This window comes from Thalia democratica, chromosome 2 (genome assembly GCF_965202585.1).
Source record: "Thalia democratica chromosome 2, ktThaDemo2.hap1.1, whole genome shotgun sequence".
NCBI classification, from domain to species: domain Eukaryota; kingdom Metazoa; phylum Chordata; class Thaliacea; order Salpida; family Salpidae; genus Thalia; species Thalia democratica.
In genome coordinates, this window is record NC_139166.1 from 88,977,613 (window position 1) to 89,003,183 (window position 25,571).

The 25,571-nt window shown below is 24.3% G+C and overlaps 1 protein-coding gene across 1 annotated transcript; it reads right to left on the reverse strand.

The window, feature by feature from the left end:
• Positions 1 to 1,857: 1,857 nt before the first annotated feature.
• On the reverse strand, positions 1,858 to 14,142 carry LOC145829092 (cyclin-dependent kinase 9-like). The gene is made up of 11 exons (XM_082936821.1): positions 14,078 to 14,142; positions 13,422 to 13,503; positions 11,639 to 11,745; positions 10,024 to 10,123; positions 8,733 to 8,863; positions 6,476 to 6,564; positions 6,029 to 6,114; positions 5,228 to 5,361; positions 3,802 to 3,895; positions 3,402 to 3,527; positions 1,858 to 1,980 (listed from the first exon to the last, which is right to left on the reverse strand). The coding sequence occupies exons 1-11, from the start codon at positions 14,140 to 14,142 to the stop codon at positions 1,858 to 1,860; spliced, it is 1,137 nt and encodes a 378-aa protein (XP_082792947.1).
• Between the last annotated feature and the right edge of the window lie 11,429 nt (positions 14,143 to 25,571).

The window sequence follows — 25,571 nt, forward strand, 5'->3', positions numbered from 1 at the left end:
TGCATTAAATTAGGAACAAGAAAAAAAAATCCAAAACAAAAATTTGGTTGGGGTATATAAAAAAAACTAACGTAAATTACTAAATGATAAACAATAGGTTAAACTATAAAAAGTTACACTATCTCTAATACAAGAAAAAATCGAAACTTTTTTATAGTTTATTGTTTCTACAACAGTATCTTAGATTACTCTTGTATTCAAAAGAACTATAATTGACATAACAAACTTATTAAGCTGTTTTTGCTACATTTGAAACTGTAAATTAACAAAGTTTACATTAATCATAATATGAGAAATATTTCAACATTTTCTATAATAGCGAAAAGTAGCTAAAATATAGTAATTTTTAAAGCATTATGAATTTATAACAAATTGAACAAGCTAGTAACTTATTTCTTAGTTAGTTTTTAGATCATGCTTGTTTATAAGCAAAAAGTTATTATTTTATTAACAATTTAGTTTTCTGGACTTTAAAAACTCACTATGTTTCACAATAGAACAAATATTAAATCTTATTACTTCTAGCAGTTATTTTTTCAAACTAAGTTTTTTTAATTTGTTTTACAAAATAATTTGTCTTTAAGCTCGAAAAATGAAAAATACAAAGAAAATTAAGCAGCATATCAAAAACTGAAAATAAACTAAGTCTCAAAATAATTTATTGTTGATTTAAAAGGACATAATGTTGTAAGAAAATATGAACTATTTATCCTAAAACAACAATAACGATTGCAAATCATATATAAGTTATTACATAGGACTTCGAAAATTCTACCTTACAATTACACATACTTTTTTGTATCAAATGATTCAAAAAAAAAAGCACTTCATCAAACCTAACAAAACACATAGTCAAAAAAGCATTAAAAAATAAATTTAGTATTTAATTTTAAATTTTTACTTAAGTTAAGTATTATAATTTAATTTTCAACTTTTGAACTTTAAAACTATTTAATTTTAATCCATGTAGTTATAGTTTATAACAATAAACTTTCAAAATTTATAATTTTCTCTTTACTATTTTTTGAAAATAACAATAACAAAATTTTCTAACACATATAAACAAAAGCAGCATTGAAAAACTAGAAACCAAATTTCAGAATTATTTATTGTTTTTTGAAAATTATATTCATTAATAGAAACTTAAACATCGCCAAATATTTTAAAATTAATCAAAGGACTTCAAATATTTAAGCTTCCTTTTTTTTTTGTTTATCTATATAACTTTAAAAAACACATCACTTCAAAAAACTAATTTAAAAATACACATAACAGTAAAAGCAGTTTACAACAAATCTACACAAAATTTTTAATCAAGTTAAGTACTAATAACTTAATTTTTGTTACAAAAGACCTCAATATATATATTTATTTTTTATTAAATCTAAAAATAAATATTACTATATATACTATTTAAACTAGTAAGTGTACTGTACAAAACTTCAACGAAATTTAACATACACAGATGCTAAATATTAAAATAAAAATCATTCGTCCTAAAAATCAACTTTACCATCAATGAAATAAAAAATTTAAAAAATCAATTTAATCTTATAAGTTCAAAACATACAATTACTTAAAATACACAAAAGTCAGTATAAGCCCCAACAACGTATAGAGAAAAAAATCAAAATATTAACAAAATTAAATCTTAATCTAGGACATTCACAAAATAAAAGTTACCAGATATTTGTATAGTAAATGATAAAATAGATACTTCTATGAAAACTCATAAAAACTTAAGTCAAACAAAAAAAAACTTGACCATCTAAAACGCATAGAAAATAAAGAACCTTTAAAAAAACAATTCTTGCTTTAAGACAAGTTTAACATTTGGAAAGTATTTTTGTAAAATTTCTACCAAGTTCTCTCTACATACTGCTTTGAAGCAAATTTTTCTTTCTGTTTATTATTATTTCTCTGGTGATGATGATTGTTGTAAGGATGATGCCTGTTGTTGTGTTGGTGTTGTTTCGCAGCCTGAAATTAGTTAATAATAAAAAAGATAGCTAATATTATGTAAAATTAACTACTTAAAATATCAAAAATATTTAGTCATATGCACGGTTTCTGTTACTGTTTTGCAGCCTTATCAGTTATTATAACATTAAAAAAACTACGCACTAAGTAGCATATGTGGTAGTAAATTAGTTTGAGAATTATATAACATGTTTTTAATAATAATATAGTTTAAAGGTGAGTTATATTGTCACGTTGATGTGGCTTTGCGAAGCAATAATGATAGAAAGCTATAATAAACACTATGAGTAGATATTTAATTTTAGGCAATTTTTTACATACTTTTTTATTTAGGACCTACCAAGGAGTGTTTTCTTTACTGTTGAACAATAATAATTTATTAGAGCAAACCAAAAATTAAGTAAACGTAAGTGCGTGTGAATTTTTGAATATATAGCAAAGCAAAATTAATAAAATACAAATTTGTATTCGTGTTATTTAAAACATATTAGTTTAAGTCGTATAAAAAATGTAAGCGGCAGAAAAATTTATAACAAGTAGTTAGATTAGCATTGATTGTGAGTGAAAATTTATTTCATGGTAGTTTTTTCGGTATACTTATGTTATATAAAATTTGAATTAAGAAATTTGCGAAACTTCAGATATTTTTCATTCCTCGAGAACAATATTTCGAAATTTGGATGAAAATAAACGAAAGGTTTTCAAAATTTTAATAACAAAAACTAACTCAATACAACTAAAAACATATATATATATTAAAGTACCAACTTTTTTCTGTCTTTTTTGGTGACTTTGGTCCATTAATTGCACGTCGCTAATAGAAACTATAAATAGAACATCATTAAACAGTTATCTTTTTTACTGGTGATTTTGTCGCAGATACTCGAAATTGTTAACAAAAAAATTATACGCTTACACCTTTTGTTAAAAACACACACACTGATTAAAAATAAATTTATGTAAGTCTTTCAAAACCATTTGTTTCTGATAATTTTTTTTGCACATATTCAAAACTGTCAAGAAAAACTAATTTTATTTATTTATAATGCAAAACAACAAAATACCGCTTCTTTGTAGAACTTTTTTTCAAGTTTGTCACGACGCTGATGTAGAAACAAAAAAAAAAAAGTTTTTTAATTAACTTGCAGCAGATATTTTAAATGTTGTCTAACATTTATTTAAGTTAAAAACTTAGAACCTTTCGTTTTCGATGATTTTGTTGCAGATGTTTGAAGTTTAAATAAAATAGTTATTACAATAAAACATTTAATCAGATATCGTTATAATCACTGGAGATTCTCAAGTTTTTAATGAAACGTTTTTTTTTGTTTTTATCAACAAATACATTAGCTTCTGATGATTTTGTGGCAGATGTTCAAAACTGTTATAAGATAAAAAAAAATATCTTAACATTCAATTACCTTTTGCATACGTTTGGTAAATTCGAAGTTGTTCTCCTTCAAATTTTCCAAACACTTCAGCGAACAAGAAGGCAGAGGGTCTTTCCAGAAAAAATTGTGGTTCAACGCGTTGTCGGCGTCAATCCTCTGTTGAGTTTTGTATAAGTTGTTTATTTTTACTAATTTTATATATATTACAGTGTTCATTGAAATATTTTAAACGCAAGAAACATGTCGTTGTAAAAATCAGTAATAAAACAAGTTCACTTAATTAATATACTAAACATAAAAGATACCTACCAAACAGAAAACAAGAAGCTATGTGAATTTCGTTTAACAAACTTAAGCAAGAGCTCGATTTTTCATATTAATATATTGTGATTAGAACTATTAGTAATTTTTTTATACATATATATATAACCTTTTTAGGATTTAAACACAGCAATTTGTCGATCAAATCAAATCCGTCCCTATCTCTTATTTTATACATCAGTCTATCTTTCAGTACCCTTTTCCTGTTTTAAAGTAAATAAATGTTATTAAAAAATAAAGAAAATATGTGTGAGGAAAACTGATTACGTCACACTGGTAAAGAAAAAACCAGGTTTATTTTCTACAAATAAGTGAAGTTGGATAAAAACATATGAGTTGGTAGTTATAAGACATTTTGTTTTATTTCAAAGTTAGAACATAGCTCTGTGTACTTAATAAGCAAATCAGAGCAAAGTATTTGTTGTTGAAAATAGACCCTAAAGAAGGTTTCATGCATAAATCACTTAAACACATTCTAATTATTGCCCGTTTTGTTTAGTATATAAAAGTGCAAATATCTATTGAAAGCAAAAAAATACTAGCAAAAACTTATTTTGTAACATTTATTAAGACCTTTTTAGTCGTCTTTTCTTGTTTAAGCTAAGTAAAAATACATGCATCTATCTGCTCACAGCTCTTGTTAAAAGTAAACAACATTTATGTCTTTTTTTCATTGAGACTCATCATTTTAATTAATCAAATTTCTCAACAACAAAACTTCTCAACAAAATTTACCTACTAATAGTTGTTAAAATGTTGTAATGAAATAAACAATTAATTTTATAATTTAAAAGCGTATGAATGTATATAGAACTATTTGTAACAATAAAAACGTTCGATAAGCTTTCTTAAAATAATTTTCTCAGTTTCTCAAAACAACATTGTTTATTCGAGGGAGTTAATTTTTTTTCAATGAATACGTAAAAAAAAAAGTTTTCTTTTCTTTTGATATAAATAAAAGTAAACAATATTTTGAAAGTTATGAGCATTCGGTACATTAATTTGTAAGTAATTGGTAAGCTAAAGTTGAGCTTTAAACAATTATATTTAAGTAATAATGCTCTCTACTTAAGTTCAAAGATACTTATTAGTATTTTATAATCATTTCTATTTAACTGTAGTTTTAGTTTAGTGTGATGCAGTTAAAATGTATCTATGTATTTTTTAGTTCATTATTTAGTTAGATAAGTTTGTTGTATTAATCTTCTATAACTTATTATTCCCTATAACCCTTAAGAACCTCTATATTGAGATAAAGTATTATATGACCTGTTATGTTGTTTTTTATTATCTACAACTTTATCTTAATGATGTTGCAATCTTTCAACTCCAAACAATAAAAAAATTTAAAACAACCTACTTTTCTATTTCTAAAAATATAGCCTGGAGATTGATGTAGCTCTTCAGAAAAAAGAATACGTTTTTATCATTAAAAAAGATAACCTGTTATTTAGTTTTTTATCATTCACAATATAATGTTGATAATATTGTGATTTTTCAACACCAAATAAATCTTCTTATTTTTTATAAATAACCTGTTATGTTGTTTTTTATCATTCACAATATAATGTTGGTAATGTTGTAATTTGTCAACTCCAGGCCAAACATCTGGGGTAATTGATCCGCACAACTTTGTTATCAAATCAAGTTGGTTCTTTTCCATATTTCCCTGAGGAAGTAATAATTATATTTAGTAGTAATTAAAATAGTAATAGATATATAAACATATAACTGTTAAAGATTTAGTATTTAGTATAACCTCAAATTAGTAATTTAGGTTACTATTAATTATAAATTTTGTCAAATTGGCAGGGTTTCCACTTGTATTAAGAAATTTTATCCAGAATATATGAAGTTTTTCCGTGTTTTAAAAAGTATACGTTTCGATAGTTTTAGTTTAAAGTTAAGTTTAAGGTAAAAAAACTTTGTTAAATAGTAAAACGACATTGAAAAGATATTATAAAACCTGTTTAAATGTGTTTTTTAATAAAAAAACTTTGGATGACAAAAATTATTTATCTAAATAACAGAATTTTGGTGTCAAATCGAAATTTCGCTGCTTAACATGTAAAAGTTGTTAAAAATTCCAGGTTTTTAAGTGAATTTGTTCACAATTCAAGTCCTTTTTAACCTCTTAAGTTCCAGGTTTTTCCAGGATTCCAGGTTTTTTTGCAACCCTGATATTATTTTCAACGTAACTAGAAAAAACTATACAAACACTTTTAATTCTTAACAATGTAATTAAAACTAAAATAATAATAAACTAACCAAACCTGCATTAAGGCAAAAAAAAAACACTAATTACTTTTTACCTATAAAATTGACTAAAAACAAACCTGCATTAATGGCACTCTGGTCCACAATTCACTCATGATACATCCGGCACCCCAAAGATCAATTGGTGGTCCGTAGTTTCTTTCGCCTTTTAATAATTAAGGTAAATAAAAAAAAAACAGTGTAATAATAAGAACAGTAATTTTTATTACTTCTGAACTATTTATGTACATTGCTAAATTATAATTACAATTAATATAATTTCTAGACAAAAAACAAGTAATTTTTTTAACTTTTAAACAGTAATTAAGATGTAACAAAAATACTAAAGAGTTTTAAACAAAGTATATAATTACTCACCAAGTAAGAGTTAAGGTATATATGACATAAACACAAACAAGATAACTTTCTTAAATAAAAGCAATTACCTAACCTATTCAACCATCAGATATAAAATATAAATGTAAAACAACAATTGTCTTCATATTCAAATTTATAAAAATTCTCACCAAGTAATAATTCAGGGGGTCTGTACCACAAAGTGACCACTCTGTTTGTATATTTGTTCTTTTCTCCTTCCTTGCGAACTGTGAATGCTCTGAAATAAAAATTATTTATACGAATTTCAAATATGCTTGTTTACTTTACTTATTTTGTTCCTTTTTTTAATTGTGTATTATGCTGTTATAAGTTATATTAATATTAATAAATACAATACATAAATGTCTAAATGGTAATGTTAGCTCTTTTAAACTACAATATTTGAAAATTTTTTTTTAAAACACTACGTCATTTCAGAAAAAAAATATTTATTAATCATAATCAGTTTGTATGTTTAATTTGCAAATTCTGCTAAATAGTCGTAATTACAACACTTACTTAATATTAACAACTTAAGTTTTGCTGGTTATATGTGTTAGTTTTAGTGAAAAATATTTGTTCTAGTTGTTTTATGTGCATTCCATAGGTGTTAGTAAATTTATATTATTTTTTTTAAATGAACAGAAGAAATGAACTAGTAACAGTTTTATACATTTTAGGTACTGAGATTGGAGTAACACTATAAAAGAAAATAAATTTTAATATCTTGGTTAATAACTTAGCGTTAAAATTGAATTAAACTGATTATAAAACGTTTTTTTAAGTCTAAATAACTAGTTAAAGGTGAATCCATAACTGTATTTATTTTTATCTCTGTTCATATAAAATATTTTATTCACTTTAAAATTTTAACAGAAGGCCATAGCTATGAAAAATATAAATTTTTTTTGTCAATTTGTACTGGTTTTTATTAATTAAAACTACTACAAAAAGATTTTAAGTCATCTGCTCGAAATTTATCACTTTTGTGTATATTTTAGCTACTTTTACAAACAATAAAAATCTAAAATAGAACAACTTATTTTTTTTTTTTTACAGAATTTTTTCAACTCATTACTTATTAATCATTATAACTGTTATAAAACAAAAATAACAAATATACATTTTATGTAATTATTGACAATGTTGTTACTTTTTGCTTTTTCGATGTTAGAGGTTTTTTAAATATTTTCGTGTTTTCTTTTTCACAGATTTGTAAAATTTTCACAAAAAGTTAAAGAAATATCCAAAAAGCACTTTATTTAATTCAATTGATATTAAACATGTCTGATTTTAAAAAATGTACATAGAAATTTTAGTTAATTGTTTTTTAACTTTTTTTATTAGTTTCCATTTTTTTATAGTTTTAAATGTTTAAAAATTAATAAAAAAAATTTTAAGTATTAGTTTAGGGTTTAAAATAAATTATAATTTGATATCTTAAAGTTATTATTACAACTTTTAATATAAAACAATTAGCTGTTAACAATTTTCAGGTAAAAGATAACAATAAACATTTAGCAAGTCGTTTTTTAAGTAAAATAACTAGTCTGAGTCAGATTTGTTTATTTAAAAAAGTTTTTAAATGTAACAAGAACAAAATTCGAAAAAATAACAGTTTCAAAAACTTCAACACTTACAATATAACAATAATAACAAAAAAAACCTAACAGAAATCAATCACAGATTTAGAAAACACACCAGAAATCTCCTGAGCTTTGCAAAAAACTTAAAACAAGGCTGAGATACTACTTAAAATTCAGACTAGCCTGAATTAGGCAGTCTTTAAGGCTAATTGATTAACCATATAACAATTTTTGAAAAGAAATAGTTTTTAATAATGGTATCAAGATTACAAAATAAGTTTTTTTGAGGTTTAACTAGATCGCTGAATCAAAAAACTCATCTGATGCTAACAACTTAACTTTATTTTAAGTTTAATCATAATTATTTTTATAGCTATACCCTCCTAAAAAAGTAAACTTTATCAACTCTAAAGTTAGGCTGATAAGTATAAATATTAACCTAGCCAACCAAACCTACAATTTGAAAATCAATTTAATTTTATTTTCGTAGCTATAACCTTCTAAAAATATGTGTAGAGGTATTAATAGTTTAAAAGTAAACAAGCTACTCTGTAATATTCTAACAAAACAAAATCGACTAATAATAACCGAGCTAATCCGAAATTAGCAAGTTTTATTGAGCCATGTTTGTAAAAATCATCTTACTTATAAATAAACAACTAATTATAACCTAGCAAGGCCAAAATCATTATATTGTAATGACCAATAACTTTTTTTTTAATTTTTTCCTAACCTAGCTTAAGAAAATCAGCGAGATTCAGTATTCCGTCTTTTGTAATGACCAATAACTTATTTTTTTTATTATTAATTTTTTCCTAACCTAGCTAATCCGAAATCAGCAAGTTTGAGTGTTCCGTCTTTTGTAATGAGAACGTTGGCTGCTTTCATATCTCGATGTATCACTTTATTGCGATGCATGTAAAATAATCCTTCAAATAGTTGGAACATTATCTGTTTAAACAACAGAAACTATATGTTTATATCATTCTTTTACCTATAATTGTTATAATGCAAGTAAAAAACTCCTTCTAGTAATTAGTACATTATTTGTTTATGTAATTTAATTAAGAAGTTCATCTGTATTTAATATTATTCAAATTATTTATCAACAAGCATGTAGAATAGAATAATCCTTCTAATAGTTGGTACATTACTTGTTTATGTATAAAATAAAAGTTATGTTTATGATTACTGTAAATTTATCTATCAACATTAGAATACTATTATTTTATGTTATTAATCTATTATTTTAGAATAATTAGAATAAGAACTTTGTTACATTATTCATTTTACATATACAAATATATGATAGTAAATATTACAACTTATTATTATAATACTTTTCTAGAGTTCCTTATTAAACTAAATAGTTACAACTAAAGTTTTGTAGTGCCAGTAATTAGTGTGTCTACACAAGATGTTTAACTAAAATTGATGTGAATTCCTAAATTATTAGCAAACTTGAAATAATTTTAAAAATAAAGTTTTAAACTACTTTTTTTTACTTATTTCTGTTGCTTTAAAAATAATTTTATAAATCCAAGTTTATCACTGTCATTTTACAAGCTACTAGGTGTATATCAGTTAAAATTATTCATACAATTTATAATAAATAGTTTAGAACGCCAAATAATGCATGCTTTTTCACATGGGGTGCAAAAGGTTATTTGATTTTCTTCAAAGTTTATAAAAAACAAGTTTTTGGTCGATTTTTCTTATAAAGTTATCTTTAGTTAAAAAAGTAGTCTTAAATAGTATAGCAGCATAGAAAGGATACTGTAAAGTTACTTAAAAGGTATTGTTTACTAAAAGAAAGTTTAAAGTGACACAAAAATTTTAATGATTATGATGAATTCTTTTGATTTTGTGGAAATTTCGTTACTTAACATGTAAAAATAGTTTAAAAATATAGGGTTTTCCACATATTTTATTGACTTTCGTTTAAAATTCTTTTTTTTTTCAGTTATTTTCAATGTTTTTAGGTTCTTAGTTTTTTTAGGTATTTTTGCTTAAATCGTCGAATTTCATGATTTTCTGCAACTCTACATACATAATTTATAATTTTACAAATCTGTTTATATTACTAAGTGAAAACTTGTAAATATACTAACCTTTTTAATTTCTCCGAGTGAAAACGTTATTTTTTTATTGCAGAGAAGACCTGCCAAATCGTGTTGGCAAAATTCCAACACCAAATAAACGCTTCCGAATCTGAAGGAAAAACGTATTGTTGATGATAAAAGTACAACACTATAAGTAGTTTGTCACTAAAATTTATTGTGTATTAGTAAACTCAAAACATTTTTTATGACAAACATTTATTTGTAGTCAGTAAAAACATGTATATATCTAACAAAACATGTAAACAAATATTTTTGGCAAATTTCTTCTAGGATTTTTAAATTTCACGTCTTTGGGTCTATTTTTAGTTTAAGGCAAAAAACTATGTTAAATGTATATCTTTAATGTTAAATGACATTAAATGATATCTTAAAGCTTTATTAAATGTGTTTTTAATAAAAGAAAATCTGATTCTAATTTCTTTTTTTTATCCTTACGATCGATTATATGTGTCAAATTGAAATTTAACTACTTAAAATTTAAAAGTTGCTTATAATTTTAACTTTTTTCAGGTTTTAGTGACTTTTGTTCGAATTTCCAGGTTGTTAGTTTAAAATTTTTTAATTTTATGTTTTTCTAAGTTTTTGAGAAAAACTATCAATTCCAGGTTTTTCTAGGATTCCATTTTTATTTTTTCACTCTTTAATATTTATTGTGGCTTCTACTACCCACTACTACATAAATACTACACTAATTTTCATTAAATCGTAACTTTTTAGGTTTATACAAAAAAAAATATTAACAAATTTCGCAGAATACAAAATTTTATATATATCGACATATAGGTTAGCTGTCTAATTTGCACAAGCTTACAAAATTGCACAAGGTTACTAAATTGCACGAGGGTACAAAATTACATGAGGAAACGGAACTGAACAAGTGCACAAAATTTCACGAAGACGACTAATTTGCAAGAGGACACAAAATTGCACGAAGATAAAATTGCACAAGTTTACTAAATTGCACGAGGGTACAAAATTGCACGAGGAGACAAAATTACACGAGTGCACAAAATTGGACGAAGACTAGATTGCTAAAGTGTACAAAATTGCAGGAAAATAAAATTTCACGGAGTAAAATCACTTTTGCACGAAAGAGATTATTATGAAGACTTTTTAGTCACAGCAGACAATTTTGCACGAAGAAATTTTTGCACAGGGTTTTTTTTTTAATTGTTGTATTAATTTTATTTTTTTAGTTATTTTTTTATTCTTTACTATCACTTTTAACCCTAATCCTCGGTCGGTAATTTATATATATTTTTTATTTTTGGGCTTTTATTATTAATCTACATTTTTATTTATTATTTATACTATCACTGTAACCCCTATTCTCGGTCGGTAGTTTTTATACTATTTTTTTCTAAAAAATTTCTTTTTTATTTTTTTTGTCTTTTTTTTTTCACTCTTGTGCAAAATTTACCATTGGTGCAAAATCGTCTTCTTGCAATTTTGTTCCCTCGTGCAATTTAGTAACCTTGTGCAATTTAAACCCGTTCTCCTGACATGTTATTCTATGTTAGTAGGTGCAAGTCAAAATGTAATCAATTTTACATTTACATATGTTATCAATTTATTGAAAGTCAACAAAACTAAATAAACATACTTGTTTAGGGTTGTAGGTTTAGATCTGACAACTTCAATCAAATCCACCACATTCTTATGATGGAGAGCTTGCAAGATTTTTATCTCCCTCAGAGCAGTAATTGGAAACTGTTGTGAAAAAAATCCTTAAATTATCTTTTCTGTATATATTCATATAAGAAACATAAAAAGTTGCTTATTCTTAGATAAAGATAGACAATTGCATGACTTTTATCTCTCTCAGAGCAGTGATTTGGAACTGATAAAGAAAAAAAAGGATATAAAATTATATTTTCTGATATTTAAAACTTTAAGGTTTACTTATTTTTAAAAAGAAATACACTCTTACAAGATTTTGATCACTCTCAGCGGAATTATGGGAACTGTCAATTTGATAAAATAAAAAAAAAGTACTAATCTTAGTTGTGTGAATACTAGTTTAAAATCATCACAACACTCATTTACTTTTCATTATTAGTAGTTAAATATTATAATAAACTAATTTAAAATAAAAAATAAAGTATTCATAGCAAGTAAAAAAAATTAAAAAGTTTAAAATTGTTGTGGTTAGTTATAACTATTAAACGTTTTTAAACAGGGTCGCTAAATGTTTTTTAGAATTTTCTTCAGGGTTTTCTGAGCTTCTTCCAGGTTTTTGAAAGTACTTGTTGTTGGTAATGTTTTTAGTTTAAAGTTAGATAAAATTCTGTGTTAAGCAGTATAAAAAAATTTTAAAGACACTGTAAAGCTACTTCAAATGTGTTTTGAAAAAATTAAAATTGATGATGATAAAAATTTATTATCTACATGATAGATTTTTCGTGTCAAATTAAAGTTTTACTAATTGATATGTAAAAATTGTTAAATGTTTCAGGTTTTATAGAAATTTTGTTTAAAATTCCAGGTTTTTAAGTTACTTTTGTTTAAAATTTCAGCTTTTTTAGTGATTTTGTTCAAAACTCAAGTTTTCTTTTCGAAATTTTTCAATTCCAGGTTTTAAGAGGTGTTTTAGCCTAAATTGTTAAATTCCAGGTTTTTCCAGGATTCCAAGTTTTTTTGGCACCCCTGTTATAATTAAACTAATACCCTTTAACGCAGTTATAGAAACTGATGATTTGATAAATTTATAAAAAATGCTTACATACTTTACTTACCATTTTAATAAAAAGTAAACTAACTAAAATAAAATAGTTTTGAATCACTAATAGCTTTTGTAACTTAATATGCTTTTTTTAGAATAAAATTAACACCTTTATTTCAATACAGATGTAATTTGTAAGTGAGTTAAATAATCTATAGTTAGAACACTGACTGCTGAATTATTATATCTCTTTGTTACTTTTAAATGTAATTTAAAACTAAAATCAAAATTAAAGTTTTCAAATTTTTTCAATAGTAAAATAACATTATAAAACAAATAGAAAATACTTTAATCATTAGGACAATACTAACCCTTACTTTTTGTAAAAACAATTATTACCAAAGATTTAAAAAAAATTTAATTAGTTAAAAACTAAAAAAAATAAGCTTCCTAACCATAATTTATTACTTTTTAATCTTTACTACTTTTATTTTTTAATTAAATTTTAACTAAAAAAATTATTTTCAATAATAATACCACCCCTTTTTTTATTCATTATATTCTATTTTCAAACGCAAACACTTATTAAAGAACTAAAATAGTAAATATAAAAATATTACAACAACACTAATTAAAATATAACAATTGAAAATATAGAACAACATAAAATAAAATAACTAATTATAATACTATTAAATATAGTAAATGTATTTTTAACACAAACCCCTTCTTTTTCATTTTCCAAGACAACTTTTTTCAACGCTACAACATTTCTAGTTGCTTTGTCCCTTGCTTTGAACACTACTCTGTATATTTAAAATAACAAACGTAATTTCTGTTAAGCATATTGTTATTATTTGTTAATATATACTTTCTTTGCCTTGAATTTTTCTAATTCTATATATATGTATAGGGTTGCCAAAGGTTTTTTACAATAAATCATTCCAGATTTATCTAAGAACAATGTTTTTAGTTTATTGTCAGTATATAATTATATTTAAGTTAAAAAAAATTTCTTGAAAAGAAGCTGCAAAGCTACTTTAAACGTGTTAAAAACAAAATTGTGATATTTTTGTTTCATAAAAGAATTTTGTACATAAAGAAATTTCTACACTTTACATTTTAAAATTATCTAAAGTTTCTTGTTTTTCCAGGCTTTTTTCAAAGTTTCTTTAGTTCAAGTTTCTTATGAAAGTTGTTTAGTTGGTTTGAATATTTTTTCAAAATTATACTCTGCTCTCATTGAAATGATCATAAAATACCAAAAAAAATATGATGTTACTTTAAAACTGCAAATAAGAAAATAAATTGCAATTTATAGTATGATAAACAACCAGTGTAAAGAAACGTCTGAAACTTGAAAAAAAAACTTTAACTAACCCAAAAGTGCCTTGTCCGATCTTCTCAATTTTTTCATAACAGTCCGCTGGTCTACATCCAAGCATTTTGTTTGTTTACTTTACAATGATAGCTGTAGATAATTTACAAAATATTAGATTTGTAAGTTTTAATTACTTTTGTTTGCTCGATTAAGTGCTTTAATTGTTTAATGAGGTCTGTATGTAAGTATAAAAATATTAGATAATGTTACTTAAAAGTATGTAAACTAATTATGCACGTAGCTAGTTATTGTGACTAATAAACTCAAGCAGACATTTTATGCAGCCTGGCATCTTTTTATTGTATTAAAACAAAATATAACTAATATAATAATTATATAATAATTATATATGACTATAAGCTCCTAAAGTGCCTAAAACCTCAAGGGGTAGATTACAATTTATAAATATAACTGTGGTCATTATTTCAAAATTTTGATGCTGTACAACAAATTAAAAAAACATTGTAATGTACTTTTGATATATGGTTATGTGCAACAAAGATAACATATTATCACTAGAAAGCTTAAAAGTTTTAATAAAAAAATATCTGATGATAGTTTATATAAAAAATTATTAAATAAATATACTAATATTCAAATATATTGGCATTACATTACTATAAATAATAATAATACATAACATACATTTGCTAGGATTTAAGTATAAAATCAGACATTTATATTTATAAGATATATACCTCAATACACTATAAGCTATAGATATTGGTTAATAACATATAATGGTTATTGTATGTTAGACAACCATACTAATAAGCACAAAAAACCACCTTTAAAAATATAGTTATTAAATACATGATTACCAAATATTTTTTGCAAACTTTCCCAAGGTCTTCAAAATTTCCTTCAGGTTTTTAAACGTAAAATTTTGGGTCATTTTTTAAATTTAAAGTTAAGTTCAAGGTAAAAACCTGTGTTAAATAGTTTAGGAAAAAATTGAAAAGATACTCTAAGCTTCTTCAAATTTGTTTTTAAACAAAAAAATATTTGTTGATGACAAAAAAATTTATCCTTAGAATAGATTTTTGAGTTATATCAAAATTATACTACTTAACATGTTTAAATTGTTACAATTTCCAAGTTGTTCAAGATTTTTTTCAAATTCCAGAATTTTTCAGTTTTATTTTCAAAGTTTCTCAAATTCAATGTTTTCCAGATTTTTAGCCTAAATTGTCAGATTCCAGTTTTTCCCAAATTTTCAGGTTTTTGACAGCCTTGTAAATAATACTTGTGGCTAAACTTTATAAAACTAGGCATAATAATGAATGAACGTATTTTATATTAAAATACAGTTGCAAATACTAACAAACATACAAAAAACACCACTTTAAATGTGGTCAAAACTTTTACACAAAAATTAAATCTAACAGGAATATATTTTAAGAATATATAAAATAATATTATACTTTCTAACTACTTATGAGTAACAAAATAAAAGTAATAAATTAAAAATATGTTCACAATAGAAACAAGAAATACAAGTGTCTTCATGTTAGCAGCAGCAAGGCTTGAAAGCTTGCACTGCCAAAACTCAATATACATAAGGCTATAGATTAAGATATATTTCATTAGATTTATTTTATCCTAACTTTAACTTTGTTCCACAAAATCAAGTACTTGGTGTAGATGTTACTTAAATAATGAACTTACAAGGTTACTTGAATGGTAACAATGTATATCACACCTACAAAATAAACCAAAATTAAGTTTTATTTATACTAAATGTTGGTATTAAAAGATCTTTTATGGTAACATTAAGGCTTATCTTTTGTATATAAACACTATATTTTTTAAATAAGAAGAAAAATAATGAAAACTGATAAAAAACTTCAAGTATACTATAACATAACTTTAAGGGTCATAGGGTGATCCTAATTTGTTTATAACTAAAGCTTGTTTTTATGAAAGCTTAAAGTAAGTATATACTACTTGTTTTAGAACAAAAAAAAAAACAATTGCCTCAACACAAAATGTTTTTATTTAATATTCCATTAAACCATATGATATTAAAGTTTTTTATGACCAATTTTCATAGAGTTCTGAAAAGTTTATTAGAAATATACGCTCTTCATTAAAAAAAATAAACTTCAAAGTTTGTAATAAAAGAAAAGTATTTTTAAATAATACTAACAGTTTGTAGAAATATATTTTTTTAAAACTTAATTTATGAAATTTTTTGTTTATTTTATTCATTCTTTTTCCTGCATATTGTTAAAAATTTTATTCTTACTACACGGAACAAGTTTTAATACAATGAGCTCTAAAACAGAAAGAACAGATAAAATTTTAAAAACAGACCATTTAGCCTTTTTATTTGGGCTTCTTATAAAAACTATTTAAACTTTCTAAACTTGTTCAATTATATTTCATAAAGTTTTAATTTTCTTATTTTTTAATAAAAAAATTAACCAATTACTTTAGAAAATGTGCTGTTTATGCAGCAAAACTATCATTGAGTGTTTATTTTATTTACCAAACTCTGAAAGTTAGGAGATTTTTGTAATTAAATAAAACCAAGTAATACAAACTATAAGAAACTTCAAAAAAAAAGAGTTTCGAGTTAAATGGCACATAATTAGCTTTACCCACAATTTACTAAACAATCTTTAAATCTTATTAAACATTGCCACTGAGTTTTAGTTTTAGTTACTTTTTAGTTTTAACAAATCAAATTTGTTAAACACTATAGATCAAGTCTATAACAGAATATCAGGTGCAACCATTCCAAGTGCTTCCACCACTTTCTGTGGTTAGTTTATATACAGGGTTATAATTTTATATTATGGTTTTATACAAACTTATAAGCTTATAACAGTTAATTGAGTACAAAGATGATAAATTAGGGACACATACTAGTCACTATTTAGTTTTGAGAAACTAATACTAAAGCAAACATTTTTGTAAAGTGGTCTTTAGTACTTCTGTTCTTATACTTTTAGATTTCCTTTTGTATGGATATTTTAAGTATGCATTGTATTTATACTCTAATAACAGGTGTTTATATAGTAAGTAAATAATTTTCATAGTCAATTCTGTTTTAAATTTTACTTACTTGATAAAAACTTCCACCTTGTTCAACCTTTTGAACAAACCACCTACAAACATAAATTAACAATAAGATTAAAAATAAATAAAACTTACTATTAAATACTGTTATTCAATTTCATTGCAGAACTTATAACAATGTGATAAAACTCTACTACTTATGTTTTACATAACTAATTATTATTTATTAATTTATCATTATTATTAGTTAATATGTACCAATTATACAACTGCAATTTTTTTAATTTAAGTTTAAAAAAACTAAAGAATCAGATTTTAAAAAACATCACTTCTAGGTTAACATTTTTATGACCTCATTTATACATTTATTTTTTAAGTACTTGTTTAAAATTCCTATGATTGACTACAAAAAAACCATTAAGTATGTCTACTTCTAAAAGTTATATAAAATAAAAATAAACTTTGATGTCAATATATTCTCCATCCCATATAACAGGATTGTACTTGATTGTTATTTAAATTTGATGAAAAGTTTTGAGCTATAATCACTGTTCATTCAAGCGTTTAAGAGAAAGCTCATAAGGTCAAGTGATATACTGATACAATATAATTACAGTCAAAATAAGGAGAAAAAAAGAGTGAATACAAGAATTTACTAACATAATGTAGCATAAGTTTAAGAACGTAGCTATATAAACTAGCCACAGAAATTGGTAGAATATTCAAGCCATAGCCTGCTGCAGTAGACATGATATTCAAGAATAGAAATCTAAATTGTTTGAATGTTTTGTATTAACTTTTAAGTTAACAATGTTTTTATCTAATAAACATGTTTATAATCTTAGTTTCAGGCAGTTAATTCTCATTTTAATTTAAACATTCTCAATGTATAATTAACGTTAGATTTAACTCTTGTGTAAAAGTTTTGACCAAATTTAAAGAATTTTTTAAACTTGATTTTTTTTTTATATATTTGTTGGTGTTTGCAATTGTTATTTAAGACAACAGTTCATTCATTGTCATGCCTAGTTTTATATAGAGTAGCCCGAAGTATTATTAAATATCGGCATTAAGTATATGTTAAGTTTATTATTTAAGTTATCTACATCCATAGACTACAATTGATGGTTCAATAGGTTATATCGACATTTCTAATAAAATTAATATAAACACCTTACCTTTAAAACAGTGTTTTCCAAACTTATCCAAAGGAGGACCATAAATTGAAACTCACACTAAATATTCTGGAGTTGTTAGTGAAGTGCAAAAAAAATATTTAGGGGTATTTAAGAGTATTTTAGAAAATTACACTACATATTTTGGAATTTTTTTTTAAAGTTTAAGGTGTCACAAGATGAAAAAATAGTTTTAAGCCATGAGGCCTTACTTTCACTAGATGATGGAAAAATAAAAAATAAAGGTTTAAGGTATATTTAAAGGAATTTTTTTTAATTAAATCTTGTTGGAGGTGGCCATAGGTTTTTATTTTTTAATTCAGGCCTTATAAAAAAAAGGCTTTGGAAGCCCTCGTCTACTGTGTGTATATTTGTTAATTAATTAAATTAAAAAACAATTTGTATAAGGATACTCTTTTGCAAATGAAATACTAAAAGAACTTCCTTCATAAAACGTGCTTCTATATTCAAAAAACTTCTGTAAACGGGGGTTTTCCTTTGAGCGAAAAACTAGACCAGGGATGTTTTGTTTGCTTCACAATTCGTACAACAACTTTTGTGGAACATCACCGACAGCAATCAAAGTAACGGAAAAGATTTTGCAAAAAATTAGTCAAAATGATGGATGTTTAAGTTTTACCCTGAAACAATTGAACTTATAAAAAAACTTTTTGTTAACAAAGATATTAATTACAGTAACCTCTCGCATCTTTACGCACTCGTGACGTTACGCATTCTCGTTTAGTTACGCATTTTAGAATTCTAAAACAATAGAAAAAATAAAAAAATACTTTCTCTTAAATTGCACAAATTAGGTTTATTGTATTATTTAATTTAAAATATGTTTTAATATGCTTACTTACCTTTCTATATCTTTAGACTAACTGATAAACATTTAGTTATATCTCAGTATACCAGAAGTTTTGTTAACAATAAAAGATTAAATTAAAATTCTGAAAGAAATATGACTGTGTTAAATGATTATAGTATAATGAAATAATGAGAATTAAAACACAAATAAATAAATGTTACAGCACTTTTGTTCTATATATGAATAAAATCTAAAAAAGAAATCTAATGAAACTTCCTAGCAAAATTTAGCAGTGATACTTAATAAATATAGACTTTACACTTAACACAAATCTCAATTGTTTTTTTTTAGCAAACATATCGCTAGTTAGAAAAATAGAATGTAAATATTAAGTACCAAATGAGTCATTTATAAATAAAGATAAAGATAAAATTAACTTATCTAAATATCAGTAACCTATCTGTATAAATAATTAACTGTACAGTAACCTCTCGCTTATTAACGCACATTGTGTCCACAGAAAAATGCGTAAAGATACGAGAGGTACCAAATATACCTACTATTATGGCTGTTTTTTTTATATTGCTTCTAATTAAAAGCAGACTGGAGACTTCCCCACTTTTAACAATTTATTTTTTTTATTTATATATATGAAAACAAAAGATAAAACTATTCAAATATTAAAAACAAAGATTAAAAACTTATATAAAATAATAGTACTTGAAAAAAATTTTTACGATATTTAGATAAGTTAATTTCATCTTTATCTTTATTTATATATGACTTATTTGGTACTTAACATTCATATTCTAATCTTCTAACTAGTGATATGTTTCCTAAAAAAAAAAACAATTGAGATTTGTGCTAAGTTGTAAGCTCTATATTTATTAAGTATCACTGCTATTTTTTGCTAGGAAGTTTCATTAGATTTCTTTTTTAGATTTTTTTCATATATAGGACAATAGTGCTGTATTATTTATCCGGTTTTAACTCTCATTATTTCATTATACTTTCATCATTTAACACAGTCATTTTTCTTTTAGAATTTTAATTTAATCTCTTATTATTAACAAAACTTCTGGTATATTAAGATATAACTAAATGTTTTTCAAATAGTCTAAATATATAAAAAGGTAAGTTAGCATTTGAAAACATATTTTAAATTAAAAAATACAATAAACCTAATTTGTGCAATTTAAAAGATTTTTTTTTTCACGAGTGCGTAAAGATGCAAGAGGTTACTGTATTTAATACCTTTGTTAACAAAAGTTTTTGTATAAGTTCAATTGTTTCAGGGTAAAATTTAAACTTCCATAATTTTGACTAAATTTTTGCAAAATATTTTCCGTTACTTTGATTGCTGTCGGTGATGTTCCACATGAGTTGTTGTACGAATTGTGAAGCAAACAAAACATCCCTGGTCTAGTTTTTCGCTCAAAGGAAAACCCCCGTTTACAGAAGTTTTTTGAATATAGAAGCACGTTTTATGAAGGAAGTTCTCTCAGTATTTAATTTGCAAAAAAGTATCCTTATACAAATCGTTTTTTAATTTAATTAACAAATTTACATACATTAGATGAGGACTTCCCAAACTGTTTTTCATAAGGCCCCCATTTAAAAAACTAAAAAGCTATGGCCACCTCCAACAAGAATTCTTGAAAACTTCTCTTAAATATACCAAAAACTTTTGTTCTGCTTTTTTCACCATCTACTGAAAGTAAGGCCTCGTGGCTTTCTATTGTTTCAGCATGTGACCCCTTAAACTTTAAAAACATGTTCTAAATATGTAGTGAAATTTCTTAAAATACCCCTAATTATTATTTTTTGCTCTTCACTATCAGCTCTAGAATACCTAGTGTGAGTTTCAATTTATGGTATTCTTTGGATAACTTTGGAAAAAAGCTGTTTTAAAGGTAAGGTCTTTATATTAATTTTATTATAAATGTGTTATGTAACCTATTGTAGTCTATGGATGTATATAATTTAAATAAAAAACTTAACATATACTTAATGCTGATATTAAATAATACTTCGGGCTACTCTATAAAAAACTAGGCATGACAATGGATGAACTGTTGTTTTTAAGAAAAATTGCAAACACTAACAAATATTAAAAAAAAGTCAAGTTTAAAAAATTCTTTAAATTCGGACAAAACTTTTACAGAAGAGTTAAATCTAACGTTAATTATACATTGAGAATGTTTAAATTACTATGAGAATTACCTGCTTAAAACTAAGATTAAAAACATGTTTATTAGATAAAAACATAGTTAACTTAAAAGTTAATACAAAACAACCAAACAATATAGATGTCTATTCTTGAATATCATGTCTACTGCAGCAGGCTATGGCTAGAATATTCTACCAATTTCTGTGGTTAGTTTATATAGCTCCGTTCTTAAATTTATGCTACATTATGTTAGTAAATTCTTGTATTCACTCTTTTTTTTCTCCTTATCTTGACTGTAATTATATTGCATCAGTATATCACATGACCTTGTGAGCTTTCTCTTAAACGCTTGAATGAACAGTGGTTATAGCTCAAAACTTTCAATCAAATGTAAACTATAATCAAATACAATCCTGTTATATGGGACGGAGAATATATTGGCATCAAAGTTTATTTTTATTTTATAGAATTTTTAGAAGTAGACATACTTAATGGTTTAATTGTAGTCAATCATAGGCATTTTAAACAAGTACTTGAAAAATAAATGTATAAATGAGGTTATAAAAATGTTAACCTAGAAGTGAGATGTTTTAAAATCTGATTCTTTAGTATTTTTAAACTTTACTAAAAAAATACAGTTGTCAAATTGGTACATATTAACTAATAATAATGATAAATTAATAAATAATAATTAGTTATGTAAAACATGAGTAGTAGAGTTTTATCACATTGTTATAAGTTCTGCAATCAAATTGAATAACAATATTTAATAGTAAGTTTTATTTATTTTTAATCTTACTGTTAATTTATGTTTGTAAGTGGTTTGTTCAAAAGGTTGAACAAAGTGGAAGTTGTTAACAAGTAAGTAAAATTTAAAACAGAATTGATTATGAAAATTATTTACTTACTATGTAAACACCTGTTATTAGAGTATAAATACAATGCATACTTAAAATATCCATACAAAAGGAAATCTAAAAGTATAAGAACAGAAGTACTAAAGAGCACTTTACAAACATGTTTGCTTTAGTATATGTTTCTCAAAACTAAATAGTGAATAGTATGTGTCCCTAATTTGTCATCTTTGTACTTAATTAACTGTTATAAGCTAATAAGTTTGTATAAAACCATAGAATAAAATTATAACCCTGTATATAATCTAACCACAGAAAGTGGTGGAAGCACTTAGAATGGTTGCAACTGATATTCTGTTATAGACTTGATGTATAGTGTATAAAAAAATGATTTGTTAAAACTAAAAAGTAACTAAAACTTAAACTCAGTGGCAATGTTTAATAAGATTTAAAGACTGTTTAGGAAATTGTGGGTAAAGCTAATTATGTGCCATTTAACTTTTGAATTTTTAAAGTTTATTAGAGTTTGTATTACTTTGTTTTATTTAATTACAAAATTCTCATATCTGTCATAGTTTACTTATTACAGTATGAAAAAGAATGAATAAGAAAAAAAATATCATAAAGTAAGTTGTACGTATTATTAAAAACTACAATTCTTTTATTACAAAATTTTAAGTTTATTTTTTTAATGAAGAAGGTATATATTAATAAACTTGTCAGAACTCAAAAAAAATTGGTCATAAAAAACTTTAAGTTCATATGTTGAATGGGATATTTTTTTTTAAATTCTTGTGTAGAGGTATTTGTTATTTTTGTTCGTAAAGTAGTAGTATAAACTTAATTGCTTTCATAAGAACAAACTTTAAATATAAAAAAGTGTTGGATCACCTTATGACTCTAAAAGTTATGTTATAGTATACTTTAAATCAGGGGTCGGCAGGCAGTTGGTGCTCGCGGGCCAAATTTCAAGTTTCCAAAATCTTCGCGGGCCGCAGTTTTAGTTTTAGTGATATAACAAAAAAATGTTTTTGTTAAATTATAATTTTTCAAGACTTTTATCTACATATAAAAAACCTATCTAAGTTATACATATTCAATGGAGTAAAATTTTCACAAACTAATATACTCAAGACTTGATAACTATGTACTATTTTTAAAAGTTAACATGGTTAACTTAATGTTTTTTTTTTAATTTTACTTACAACCTAACTCTCTATAAAAACCAAGCTTTAAAACCATCTATAAGTCACTTTTATATATTTTTTATATTGTCAACCACTTTTTAACTGTTGAAAACAGTTTTTGTGTTTTAAATAATTCTCACTTTTAAAAAAGTTCAGTAACTAGTTAACTAAATAAACTTAATACCTATATGTTATGTAGAAAAATATAAGAAATTTTTTAATTAATTAATGCTTAAATATTATACAAAATACCTTATTAATAATTAATTAGTCTTTTACATGGTTCCCACTTTTAAAGCAAAAATGTCTGAATTACATAAAACCAGCCTGAGTTTATTAAAAGTTAAAAAAGCCAAAAACTTGCTTTGAAAAAACAAAGGCTTTAATACTTAACTAAAGCATCATCATAAAAAAGTACAAAATATTTAAAACGAAAAGTAAAAATTATAATTAGAAAACTTAACTACAGCCATAAAAACATTTCTGAGAATTCAAAGATTTATTCAAAGTGTTTGAAATAAAAATTTCACACGTACACCTAAGTTTTCTAAAATGTCTAAATAGGTTTAACCAAGTGTAAGTTTTTCAACTATGTAGTTTGTTTGTTTGGCAGCCCTGTTTTAAATAAAACTCACGAAGTATAGAATATAGTTATAGCAATTATTTATTGCTTTATTTGCAATAAAAATATTGCTTACAAAAAAGAGTATATTAGAAATAGAAGACGATTTATAAAAATCACAAAACGTTTATTAGGAGTTGTTGTGAGAAATGAACAAAAACAAATCTAATAAGTCTATTTTAACAAAGCACACTATTATATTTAGTAACTACAAACTTATCAGAAAAATTTGTCAAGGTAAGTTATAAAGAAGCAAACGTAAATACTCCAAAGGGGACACCTTTTAGATTTGAAATTTTTTTTAAAGAACTTGTGCTGGTGGTAGTAAAAGTTTTGTGTTAATTTCTTCAGTAACAACAAAAAGTCTTTTTTAGGCAATTTCTGATATTTCAAAGTCAAATAAATCAAATTATGACTTTAATCGATCTATTAAGATGAAAGCAAAAAAAAATGCTGCTCATCTGAAAATATTTATTTGAGGTGTTTTTACTAACTTAACTATTATTTAAAAATATGGTTTAAAATGAGCAACTCTGTATATTGATGTGCATAGAAATAAAATTAAAATACACAGAAAACTTGTTAAAAAGTTATGTCAAACAAAAAATATTTGTGCTATTTTTAACTCTTAGAAAGAATGTAAACAGTTTTAGGGCTGACAAAGGTTTTTAAGAAACTTTTTCTAAATATATCCCATGTTTTTAAAAGTGCAGATTTTTTAATCTATGTTTAGTATAAAATTAAGTTTGGAGTGAAAAAACTGTCTAAATTAGTATAGCAAATTAAAAAGTTACTGTAAGGCGATTTTAAATGTGTTTTTTAATAAATAAAATTGTTGAGAACAAAAAACGTATTATATGATAGATCTTTTGTGTAAAGTCGAATATTCATTACTTTACATGTAAAAACTGTATAAACTTAAAGTTTTAGATACTTTAGCCTAAATTGTCAAATTTCAAGTTTTTTCAAAATTCAAGGTTTTCTAGCACCAATGATTGTTCATATTTATATGTAAACAATAATAAAAATTATATCTTAAATTATAGCAGCTGCAAGACTTAAAACTTAACATATATCATAATTAAAACCAAAGCTGTTTAATGAATGAAACATACATCATAAGTTTACTTTGCCACTCTTCAAAGCAAAAAATCCTGTCTGACTGATCAAAAAACTATCGTTACATTTTAGAATAAAAAAACAGTTTAAGTCAAAAACTGAAAAATTGCTAAACTTGTCTGATATTCGAAAGGTTTATAAACTAGCCTGACTTAGTCTGAGTGTGTGACAATGTTAAATTGTTTATTTGCTTAAATTTAAACAATTTTGATTAGAAACTCACAGACTCAACAAATTTATCATCCCTAAATCTAGTTTGTATTAAATATGTATTTCCAAAAAAGATCACTTGTGTTTATAAGTGTGCATTGAAATGCAAAGAAATTAACTTAAATTTTTAAAAAGTTTTGTTTGTAAAATTAAAATTTATACTGTCTGTATACTCTTAGATATTGTATGTAAAAACAATTATAATTGCAAATTATGCTTAAATTGAACTTAATCTAACTTAAATATGGTTTTAAAAGTGGTCTAAGAACGAACATTTCTGTACATTGATATGCATAGGATTTAAATTAAAGTGCACAGAAA